The 12,542-nt window shown below is 35.7% G+C and overlaps 1 protein-coding gene across 4 annotated transcripts in view; it reads right to left on the bottom strand.

The window, feature by feature from the left end:
* The window catches only part of EXOC6B (exocyst complex component 6B), a 594,595-nt gene that overhangs the window by 286,419 nt on the left and 295,634 nt on the right, over positions 1–12,542 (bottom strand). For all 4 annotated transcript variants that reach the window (XM_032410713.1, XM_032410714.1, XM_032410715.1 and 1 more), the window contains 3 exons: positions 9,081–9,164; positions 8,673–8,719; positions 7,030–7,150 (listed from right to left, as the gene is read on the bottom strand). In XM_032410713.1, the coding sequence (XP_032266604.1) occupies positions 7,030–7,150; positions 8,673–8,719; positions 9,081–9,164 (252 nt within the window). The remainder of the gene's footprint in view (positions 1–7,029; positions 7,151–8,672; positions 8,720–9,080; positions 9,165–12,542) is intronic.

The raw sequence follows: 12,542 nt of genomic DNA, 5'->3' as shown, positions 1-12,542 counted from the left end.
ATCAAAAACTAATGATGTATTGTATGGTGACTAACATAACATAATAAAATTTTAAAAAACAACAAAAACTGCCTCTTTGACATTTCCTGTGATTGCTGACATGTTGAACCTATTCCATCTTATTTTCAGTTTTCTATTTACAATGATTTCTTCTTTCTTTTTTATTTCATGATTTTCATTGGATCATAGTTATTTTTAATTAACTTACAGTGGTCATTAAATAAGTTATACACTTTCTTCCCACTGTTTACAAGAAATAATCCGGAATTTTCATTAAAAAAAAAATTTTAAACATTAAGTCTCCTTCTGTACAGATTCTTAAAAGCATTAAACTTTACAAATAACCAAATATCAGCTAATTAGATTTATCTATGAGTGTTACCCATTTTTTGCACACATTTTATTTAATCCTATCCCATCTTATAATCTGGATTTTTCATTTTTTGTAAAATACCAATAAAATAAAGAGTAAACTTTGAATCCTCATATATTTGAAAAAGGCTTTATTTTGCCCTCAAACTAAAATGCGAAATTTCTGTCAAAGAATTATCTCCCATCCTTTATCCTGTTTGACACTCAATACAGCCTTCCAACTACAGGAATCCAGTCTTTCCTCATTGAAGGGAAATTTCCTTCTTTTAATTCTTTAATTTTTAAAGTCCCCTCTTTTGTGACTATCCTTTCTTTCTAAATCTCTATTTGATATAATCAAAAATTAATATCAGGTATCCATCCATGTTTCTTAACTTTCCTTTCACATTTTCCATCTCTTTGGTTTGAAGACACCATATTATACACTTTCTATCTTGGGTGGCCCCAAGAGGCTGTCAAAATCAAAGTTCAAATTGTCTGAACTAACAAGTGACCTCAAGGCAAAGAAAGCTTAAGTGGTTAGCTTATCTCTCTAGACTCTTAACTTCCCTGGATTTGGCTTGGTAATTCCTTAATATCCTTACCAAGCACTTGAGAACTACAGAACATTTTATATGGTATATATACAAAAATGCAGCATTTTTAGTAGTTTCTAGCTGAAGGGTTGATATGAATAACCTAGTCTCCTATATTCCTAAAATCAGGAATGATTATTACTTTGTAAATTTTTCTCCTAGTCCATGAATTATTTGTATTTGCTAAAGAATGGCTATTCTATTTGTTTACTGTTACCTTCTATTTGATGTAATTGGTTTTCCTCAAATATTTTATGACTCTTGACTATTCATGTTTTCAAATGAAGGACTAGGTTGATTACTTGATTAGTATGGATAACTTGCACGGGTTTTTCCTCTGTAAGTGTAAGTCTGTTTCCCAAGAAAGTGACTACAGGCTCTTCGTAAGTGGGGGGAGGGCACAGGAGGGGCGCAGAGGAATCACTTCCTTCAAAAGGTAGCACAAGAGAACTTGACTGATCATACTATTGTCTCTTTACATAGATGGTAAGGTTGGGCAAAGGAATTGGGTAAGCAGCTGGCTGGCTAAGATTTTTGGAAAGTAGACTTCTAAAATAATTTCTTTTATGATTTCTCCTAGGCCCATTCCTGCTCCTTGTATTTGTTAACTCTAAATTTAGAGGGTTCCTAGATTCCATTTGGAAGAATATCTCCTACTGTGACAATACCTCCCTCTACCATATTTAATGTAATATTTTCTTGTCTCAGGTTCAGTTAATTTTCTAATTTCGTTTGTTTTCTAAGTTCAAGGAAATTTTTCAAAACTTCTGGCCTACAGACGGTACTTTGCAGAATTTCTTTCTATTTTGTTTTTCCCCGTGTTATTGGGTGACAAGAGTTTGGTTAGCAGAACTAGAAGACAAGTATACTCACTATACCCTTCTGACTCAAAAAAACTTAAAATATGTGAGGGGGATGAGTATGGACATGGCATGGGTGTGTATAAAACCACTATCACGGTACACACTCTTGTCTACCTACCACATAACAAACTAAAATATCCAATATTTAGTATCTGTAAAACATGAGGTTTTGCCACACAGTATTACATTGTTCCATAATTTTTTAAAAAGATTTTATTTATTTATTTGACAGAGTGACAGCGGGGGGGGGGAACACAAGCAGGGGGAGTGGGACAGGGAGAAGCAGGCTTCCCGTGGAGCAGGGAGCCTGATGCGGGACTCGATCCCAGGACCCTGGGATCATGTCCTGAGCCGAAGGCAGAGGCTTAATGACTGAGCCACCCAGGCGCCCCCATTGTTCCATAATTTTGAGCACCCTTTCAGTATTATCCCCTTCAGTATTATCAGATGATCGGTTTATCATTATTACCCTTTCAGTATTATCAGATGATGTTTATCATATTATTAAAAACTATATTAGCAGATCTTCTAATATTGAACCATTCCTGATACAAACTTTCCTTTGTATTAGCAAATTATATTTTAATATACTGCTAAATTTGCATTCCAAGAGAGATGGACCATGTAAGATCTCTTTCATGTTTTGAAATCAGCATTGAGAATACTATACATATTAATACCCGAAATATTATCGCTTTCAAAATGTTTCTAATTTATGCAATTACTAATAATTCAATCAGAGAAAGAGTAGTTTTAAATGTAACATAGAATGTTAGAAAGACATATAGATTTTTGATAAACAAGTAACAATCATTCAGATATAGTGTTTCTTTTTGAGATTTGTTTTGATGTTTGGGTTGCTCTTATTTTGGCTTGCTTTGCTGGGTAATATAATACAATAAATAGTGTCATGAAACAGAATTAACATTTGTGGCATCAATTACTCTTGTCTCCCCCAAATTCCTATGTTAAAGCCCTAACCCCCAGTGTAGCTATACCTGGAGATGGAACTTAGAGAGATATTTAAGGTCAAAGGAGGAAGGGCCCTGATCTGAAGGGATCAGTATCCTTATAAAAGAAGCAGGTGACACTGTGAAAAGGCCATGTGAGGACACAGTGAGGACACAGCCATCTGCAATTCAAGAGACAGCCCTCACCAGAAACCAATCCTACTGGCACCCTGATCTCAGACTTCCAGCCTCCAGAACTGTGAGAAAATAAATTTCTGTTGTTTGAGTACCAGTCTATGACATTTCATTATGGCAATCTGAGCTGAATAAAATGAGAGATTAACACAGTAATGTTATTGGAAGTGATGAGTCGTAAAAAATAAAGATAGAATCCAAGGAGCACCTGGTCGGCTCAGTCGGTTAAGCACTAACTCTTGGTTTTGGCTCAGGTCATGATCTCAGGGTCATGAGATCAAGCCCAGTGGCAGGCTCCAGGCTCCGTGTGGAATCTGCTTGGGATTCTCTCCCTCTCCCTCTGCCCTTCCTCCCACTTGCGTGCATGTGTGCACGCTCTCTCTATCTCTATCAAATAAATAAATAAAATCTTAAAAAAAAAAAAGAATCCAACCTCACACCCTATACTAAAATAAACTTTTTATGTCTATGATGTATACATAACAGACATAAAAGTAACTCTGTACAGAAATACTAAAATCAAATACAGACAAATAATTATATATTCTTTGCAATAAGGAAGACATAAGTTGTCGAGTTAAAAATCAATATATTTACAAAAAATTTTAAACTTCTGTAAAGCCATGGAAAAGAAAAGCAAAGTTAGAGACACATGAAACTATGAAAAAATATTTGCAACCTATATATCAGACCAGAGATTAACATTCAGATTAAAAGCTAGCATCCATGTTTTATTAATAAATAATAAAATATTTTTAAACTATTAAAATATAAAGGCAATGCATATGAAAAGGAAATTTTAAGAAGATATACAAATAACTAAAAACATCTAAAGAGAGTTTCAATATCAGTATTAATCAAAGAAAAACATGTTAAATTAAGATAAAATTTCTGACATATTAGATTAGGAATGATTTTTTGTTTTTAAACATAACTTTCTGTGAAGTAAAAGGAATAGGGAAATAGGCATTCTAAAAGACAATGCTCAGAGTACTAAATGATAAATATTTTTGCAAAGCAAATTACAATATGCATCCAGGGCCTAAGAAATGTACAGATCCTTTAACTCACTAATTTGTCCTAGAAATCTAAGAATTTATCCTAGATATAATCAATTGTGCAAGAGTATTTTTATAAAAATATTCACTACAATGTTTAAAATAGCTAAAAAAAAGGGCCCAAAAACTTTTTTTAAAAAGTGAATTAATTATTTTAAACAATACAGTACTACAATGGAATATTATGCAAGTAAATATTAAAATTAATACAGATTGATTAGACACAAAGTGAAAACCACAGCTTGTTTCTATTTAAAATACATATTGTATATTGTCTTTTCATACACAAGAAAAAGAATCTTTAAATTTACATATAAGAAAGCTAATAATAATCATGCCAGGGATCATGGCCACAATTTGTTACTATTAGCAATCAATATTTTCTATCTTAGAATAAACATGTTACCTTTGTAAAATAAATATTTACATATAAAAACACATCGTACTAAGGGAGAAGGTAAGACATTAAAAAAATGATCCTAGGACAATAGATACACTATTGCAAAAAAGTAAAATGAGATCCTTAATCATTTTTTAAATAAAAATAAATAACAAGTGGTAGTATATACATAAATGTGTAAAAAAAAAAAAAAAATCAAGCCATAACATAGTTAACAACACTTTTTTTTAGTCTTGGAACAGGCAGGAACTTTTAAAAAATATTTTTAAATTTGCCAGACTTTATTATGACAAAAGAATAAAATGATAAAAATGTCAGATGAAGTCCTAGGTCACATATAAGCAATGAGAGAAATTTTAAAATAAGATAGATATATAGGGGCGCCTGGGTGGCTCAGCTGGTTAAATGTCTACCTTCAGCTCAGATCATGATCTCAGGGTCCTGGGATTAAGCCCCATGGCAGGCTCCCTGCTCAGTGGGGAGTCTGCTTCTTCCTCTCCCTCTGCACCCCCACCCCCGGCTCATGCACCCACTCTCGTTCTCTCTCTCAAATAAATAAAATCTTTTAAAAAAAAGATAGATATATAAAGAGGCAAACATTTAACATTTCTAAATACCAAAAAAGAAACCATAAATAAAAATAAAAGGAGAAAAACATTTGCAATGTATTCAATGACATATCCTCTTTGGTTTCAAATGCGTATATTAACCAAACTCCTACACCTTGTTACTTGGATGGCACAAAGGCAAAGTAATCATATTCAAAGGCCAGTGATGACCTCCCCACTCCAAACCATCAAAGGGAAAGAAACCACAAACCTAGGCATTACCTCGATATGCTTTTAACCTTACCTTTTATATCTAATCCATCAGAAAATACAATTAATCTTACCTCCTAAAAATCTCTCCAATTCATCCACATCTCTCCATATCTACTATTGCCCTTGGTCCAGCTATCATCACCTCTTGCCTGAATATTAAACTATCCTATTAATTGTTCTGCCCACATCCTTTCCCATCACTCATCCATAATTGAGCCAGAATGGAAAACTGATCTTCTCACTCCAATTTACCCTACCCCCACACTGAACACATACACACTCCATTCAACCCAGTGCTTAAAGCATCAAATATGTCTTAAATAATATGACATCTATCTACTTTTTTATTTTTACTTCATACCATGCCTAACTTTCTACGTTCCATGTTCTACCCACTCTGAACATTTTTCAATTCCCTAAAACGGCTACAATCCCATCAATTACAGATTTTACACATGGTATTTACTCTGGAACACTTGCTGATGAAGAGATAAGAAAGCTGAAGGATCGTGGATAACTTAAGTTTCTAGCTGGCACAACTAGATGGATATGAAAGCCATTTACTGAAATATTCTAGATGCTAAATTATCTTCTACTATTAAGTCCTCACTATCATTCCTCGAACAGTTCAGATAGAAAAGTATCCCCAAAGCCCCTGTACTACTATCTCTTATACCTAGAATTCCCTTTTAATTGATCTTTGCATAAATAGTGAGTCCTTGATATTCTGATCTCAGAATGCCACTTCTGATCAACCAATCAAAAGCAGGCACCCTAATCTATCACCATTTTAATTGCATTGTATTATCACTATCTGATATTCTTATTTATTTGTTTATTGGGAACCTCCCCCATCAAAATATAACTTTCTTTTTTTTTTTTTTTAAGATTTTATTTATTTGAAAGAGAGAGACACAGTGGGAGAGGGAACACAAGCAGGGAGAGTGGGAGAGGGAGAAGCAGGCTCCCCACGGAGCAGGGAGCACAATGCGGGGCCCAATCCCAGGACCCTGGGACCATGACCCGAGCCAAAGGCAGACACTTAACGACTGAGCCACCCAGACGCCCCAAAATATAACTTTCTGAGAGCAAAGATTTCATCCATCTTGCTCACCGTTTTATTCCCATTGCCAACATGTGTTAAAGAAATATTGAACAAATGATTAATTCAGAGCCAATATTATCTATCTGAAATAAAGTGAATTATCATCAAAAATTCAGGCTTTAATAAAATATATCAAAATCATGGGAACTCATAATTAGGTAACTTACTTATATGTTATAGCATTTTTTTTTTCAAAAAATAAGAATAAAACTGTGAATTCCAAGTCAGTATTAATTGGCATTATAGAAGGCAATTTAGAGTAGTGGCTGAGAATATGGGCTCCGGAGTCACATGTCTGGATTCGAATCCAAGCTCTACGACTTACTGTGTAACATTAGGCTGGTTACTTAACTTCTCTGAGGCTCAGTTCCCCAGACCATAAGGTAAATATAATAATAATACCTACCTTATGAAATATATATGAAGTACACACACCAACGCCCGACACAGAGAAAAGATTCCAATAAATGTCAGTTGTTGGGGTTTTTGTTTTGTTTATTTCATCCCAAAAAAGTGGGCTCAGTGTTAGAAAGGATGGCAATTTGAAGAGGCTACTTCCATATGTCTTTGAAAGAGAGAGCTCCAAGTAGGTGATTCCACACAACACATACTTTTAACGCAGGACAACACTGACCAGTATATAGATAATCAGCAGTAAGTGAGAACTTCTCGTGGGGGCTTCTTACGTACCGAGTGGGTGCGGAGTGCCGCAATGGTTTTTGAAAGTGCCATTTCCCAGAGTTCATCAATGTAGGCTCTATTTACTAAGCCCTGGGTTGTATGTAAAATGTGATCTTCAACCACAAAAAAGCTAAGATGGAGGAAAAAAGAAAGTACAGCTGTCAGAAATTACAGTTTGACTACTATCTCCAGGGTCTGACAAACATTAAGAGCTGCCATCAAATTCAAAGTTAATAGTCATTTTTTTCTTAAAGAAAGCTACTTGGTGTCATAAACAAAAAATCACATTCCTAGGACTTAGAATTTTGTCCAACCACTTTACAGAAATTAGAGTCACGTTTCTATTAAATATTAACCATACTACCTCAAAAACTAATGATATAATGTATGGTGATTAACATAATAAAATAAAATTTAAAAAAAAAAGAAAAAAGAAGAGGATGGAGTGAGAAAGCAGCCGCCTGCAAGCCAATAAGAGAGGCCTCAGAAAACCAAACCTGCTGACATCCTGATCTTGGACTTCTAGCCTCCAGTACTTGAGAAAATAAATTTCCATTGTTTAAGTCAAAAAAAAAAAAAAATGTTAACCATACTGGTCAGCAATTTAAAAGGGAAGAAAATGGTTACAGGTAAGGGAGGCTAATTTCACTATATGAAAAATACCAGGCCATTAAGACATTTAAAAAAAAATAACTGATTTTAAAGAGACAACGAAAGCTAAAATATACATTTTTGTAAGAGCCCAACATACAAAATATCAAAATGATTCCCTTTATATGGACTTCCTCATTACAGGGTTGAAAAGGTATCTTACAAAGGTCAAGAAAATGCAAACTTATTTTTTAACACTCTGTTGTAGCTTTATTGTTGTGCATTTACAATGTATCTTTAGCTCCCTTGGCTAAATGTTCATGCTAAATCTTTAAATAAGGAATTCTCATGATATATTTTAACCAAAACTATCAATTACATTGAAAAATCTAAATCTGAAATAAAAAAGAAAATTTCACGGAACAATCCAACTTCTTTCCCTTTCTTTTAATTGCAAGGTCATTATTTTGCAATTAGAATAAGCTGCCTATATTTGGGGTGTTTACTTGGGAAATGCAATTCCATATTAGTATGTATACTCTAGATGATGGTGGCAAACTATATAGCCCATGGGACGAATCTGGCCCACTGCCTGTTTTTATAAATATTGTTTTATTGGAACACAGCCACGTTCACTCATTGCCGTATTGTCTATAGTCGCTTTCACACTGCAACAACAGAGCTGAATAGTTGTGACAGAAACCGTATGGCCTGCGAAGCCTAAAATACTTTACTATCTGGCCCTTTTAGAAAAAGTTTGCCAACTTTTGCTGATTATTTGGTTCCCTCTTACCAAGAATAGAGAAACAAAACATCAGGTGTAATAAAAGTACAATTCAAAGTTTTTCTCCCTTATCCACCAAAACTAGTCTCCAACAATATAATGCTGAAACCAATAAGACATTCCTTTAAAATTATCAGAAAGTCAAAAAAAATCTTAAGAATTCAAAAGAAAAAGAGAAAAAAAATCTCCCAAGGAAAACTTATTTTTCCAAGTCTCACGAGTCTAGGTATTAAAAGTGTATAAATTTAAATACATACACACACATATATATACCTACCCTACAATTTGATTAAAATACTTCCTGTAGCCATCTAAAGTTTCATGCTGCAACAAAGCAAAGAAGAAAAAAGTTATTCTTTCTATTTTGATACATTAAGACAAAGTTAAAATCAGTTACTTAATTTCTTAAGGCTCAGTTCCCAAGACTCAGGTGAATATAACAATAGTACCCTATCTTATAGGGTTATAATGAGGATGAACTGAGATCATTCATCCCAGTACCTAAAACAATGCCTGACACATAGCAATCAATAGATGTTAGTTGTTATTTTCTTACTGTCACATCCACCAAAAATGATCTCAGAGCGACAGTTTAAAAAAAAAAAATAGTACATATGCAAAATAATGAACAGCTGCCAGAGAAGAAAAGTGGAAAATTTGAGAAAAGTTAAGTTGGTGATCCTACCATGTTAGATGGAGGCTGGAGCACCAAACGGGCCTGTTTTCGCCTCTGTTTTCGGTAGTAGTTCTCAAATGTTTCCCGGGCACCCTGTAAATAAACAAAAGGAAATGGGTTGACGCAATCTGACCAATTATTCTAGTATTTTGTGGGAAAAGAGAAGCTTCCAGGTCTGGAAGTGAGGCAACACCACATTTCTCAAAATCTGCTATTTTGACAATGATAATAATCATAGAAACAAATAAAAACAACTATTACCATTTATTGAACCCTACTTACAAATCCCATAAGAATGGATACAAAAGATTCTTAAGAGGACACTACTAGAACTCAACCACCAACACACCAAAGCTGGTTGCTGAATCAACTATCACAAATTCACAAGAATGAAGACAAACCAACATTCTCATAAGAGCAGTTGAGCAAATGTTCTTTAAAAACCTCACAGAACATTCCAGAAGAAAAATGTTCAGAATGAAAACCAGTCCCAAATGAATCATGAGCAAAGGGCCAGGGGGAGGCAGGAAAAAGGCAGAAGTGGAGAACAGTACATCAGTCTTCCCAGCTAGCACATAATCAAGCACAGGATTAACACCAAAAAAGAAGAAACAAAGCCCTGGAAATTCTTGGTGCACAGTTTCTTAAATTGAAAGGTGCTCCAGAGAACAAGAGCTGGCTCATGAGCTCTGTAACTGGGTTGAATCCCATTCTCTCAAAATTCATGTCCTTCCTGGGACGTCATAATGGGATCTTATTTAGAAATACGGTCGCTGCAGATGTACTTAAATTAAGATGCGGTCACACTAGAGTAGGGTGACCGTTAATCCGATATAACTGGTGTCCTTAAAAGAAAAGGAGAAAAGACACAGAGATAGACACACAGAGAGAACATCCTGTGACAACACCGGCAGAGCCTGGAATCACGCAGCTGCAAGCCAAGGACACCAAGGATTGCTGGCCACCACCAGAAGCTGGGAAGAGGCAAGGAAGGATGCCACCCAGAGTTTCAGAGGGAGGATGGCCTTCTGACACCTGCTTTTGGCTTCTAGTCTCCAAACCTGGGACCCAATAAGCCACCCAACCTGCGATACTTTGTTACAGCAGCCCTAGGAAACTAATAGAACTCAAAGCTTTTAAAACATGATGCCTCCTCCCCACCCAGGGTGCCTGGGTGGCTCAACTGGTTAAGTGTCTGCCTTCAGCTCAGGACATGATCCCAGGGTCCTGGGATTGGGACCCGCATCGGGCTCCCTGCTCAACAGGGAGCCTGCTTCTCCCTCTCCCTCTGCTGCTGTTCCGCCTGCTTGTGCTCTCTCTCCATCAAATAAATAAATAAAATCTTTAAAAGAAATGATGCCCCCCCATGACTAAATTCTACTCTGAATCCAAGACTTTTCTAAATAAATAAGAGTAGAAATGGAGAGACAGCATGCACGGTGGTTAAGAGCACCGATTTTGGAACCAGATGATGGTGAGTCCATTCAAATCGCAAGTCTGCTCCTTTCTAGCTGTGTAAGTCATATGACCAGCTGTATAACTTTCACTAATTTACCTCCCACCATTTAACTAACAGATGTGCTATGGTGTTCTCATCTGTAGAGACGCCACCCTCATCATTGTCATGAGGACTCAGATGAGTTATAAAGCCTTTAGAACAGTATCTGATAAATAATCACCGCTATGCATGTGCTTATTGTTTTAAAAACAAGATGAATAAATCAATGATGGAAATGAAAACCTTGCCCATACGAAAAAGCATAAACTCTATGCAATACCGAAGTTGAGCCTCCTTCACCTTCCCAGAAGTCTGAAGAATCCTATTCAACATGACTTCTCTGTTAGATCCCTAAACTGGAGAAGTTGATTTACGGTACTAAATCACACTAACTCAATAGCATAAGCTCAGGGGTTGGCAAACGTTTCCCCTCAAGGGCAGGACAGTCAATATTTTAGGCTTGGGGAGCTATGCAGCCTCTGTCGCCTCTGCTCACCTCTGCTGTCGAAATGCAAAAGTAGCCACAGACAGTACACGCGTGAGTGTGGCTGTGTCCCAATAAAATGTTATTTGTGGAAACTGAAATTAGAATTTCATATAATTTTCATCTGTCATGAAATATTCTCTTTTTATTTTTTTTATCAACAGTTTACAAATGTAAAAGCCATTTTGAGTTCACAGGTCACATCAAAGCAAGCAGCAGGGTGGCGGTGGCCGTGGCCCATGGTTTGTTGACCCCTGGTGTAGCTTAAAAACAAAGGTTTTAAAATGCTAACGTGATTATAACTGTAGACACCTGAGTCTTTCCTGCTATAAAATGAAATCAAACATTCAGACAGCTATTTCAAGGCTTGCTTATTTCTTAGTCCGTAAGTTAATGAGGCAGCAAATGATTCTATTTAAGAAATAAGAAGTGGAAACTGCCTGTTGGTTTGTTAAAGTTATTCCCCACTTGTCACCATTTCACAGCATAGTGGTATTATTAAATGTCAATTACATTCTGTACACACTGAGGGCTTTTCATTTTAAAGTTAACAGCCCTAAAGGCCCTTTATTATTCTTGTGTGACATTACACATTCAACATGCTTTGGAGCCAAGATACACTTAGCTGAGAATTTAGGGCAAGTCTTCTCTCAAATTAGACCATTGTATAATAATTTAATTATTTGTTGTAAAAGATAGAAATTATACAAGACAAAATTCTATATAAAAACCTATCATAGACCTCTACTTAGTTCTTTTTTTTTTTTTTAAGATTTATTTATTTATTTGAGAGAACGAGAATGAGAGAGAGAAAGAGTACATGAGAGGGGGGAGGGTTAGAGGGAGAAGCAGACTCCCTGCCGAGCAGGGAGCCCGATGCGGGACTCGATCCAGGGACTTCAGGATCATGACCTGAGCCGAAGGCAGTTGCTTAACCAACTGAGCCACCCAGGCGCCCCGACCTCTACTTAGTTCTAAACTAGATACAGTTTTGCCTTTCAAATACTCATTCGATAAAATAAAAACACAAGAAAAGACCAATTTATCTAGTAATTCTGGCTTCTCTATTTACAAAAATGAGTTAGATTTTCCCTAGTGGCTGCTAAATAAATTCACCTCTGAGTATTCTATTTCCTCTGCCAATTTTGTCAACTCAATACTTACAGGTAGAATTTAAAGTAGATGCCTGACCAGTCCAGCTGAGTGCCTGTCTTTTCACAAACAGATCAACAGATGAACTATAAAAGTTTGCCACTTCAGTTTCAAGCTCCTCTAATCATTAATATTAATTAAAAAAAAAAACCCACCTCAAAAGTCAGTGAAAGTATAAGCAAATATACAGTGAAAAGTTGTTTTCATTTTATGTCATTAGTATTACACTGGTCCAAAGGCTTTGTAATAATTAACACACATAACATCACAGAAAAACAAGTCACTTTTTGTACATAAAGTGCTTACCATACAATAAAGAACATCACTGAATTTATAG

Source organism: Phoca vitulina, unplaced genomic scaffold, assembly GCF_004348235.1.
Source record: "Phoca vitulina isolate PV1807 unplaced genomic scaffold, GSC_HSeal_1.0 scaffold12, whole genome shotgun sequence".
NCBI classification, from domain to species: Eukaryota; Metazoa; Chordata; class Mammalia; order Carnivora; family Phocidae; genus Phoca; species Phoca vitulina.
This window is presented reverse-complemented; position numbering and strand designations above follow the sequence as displayed.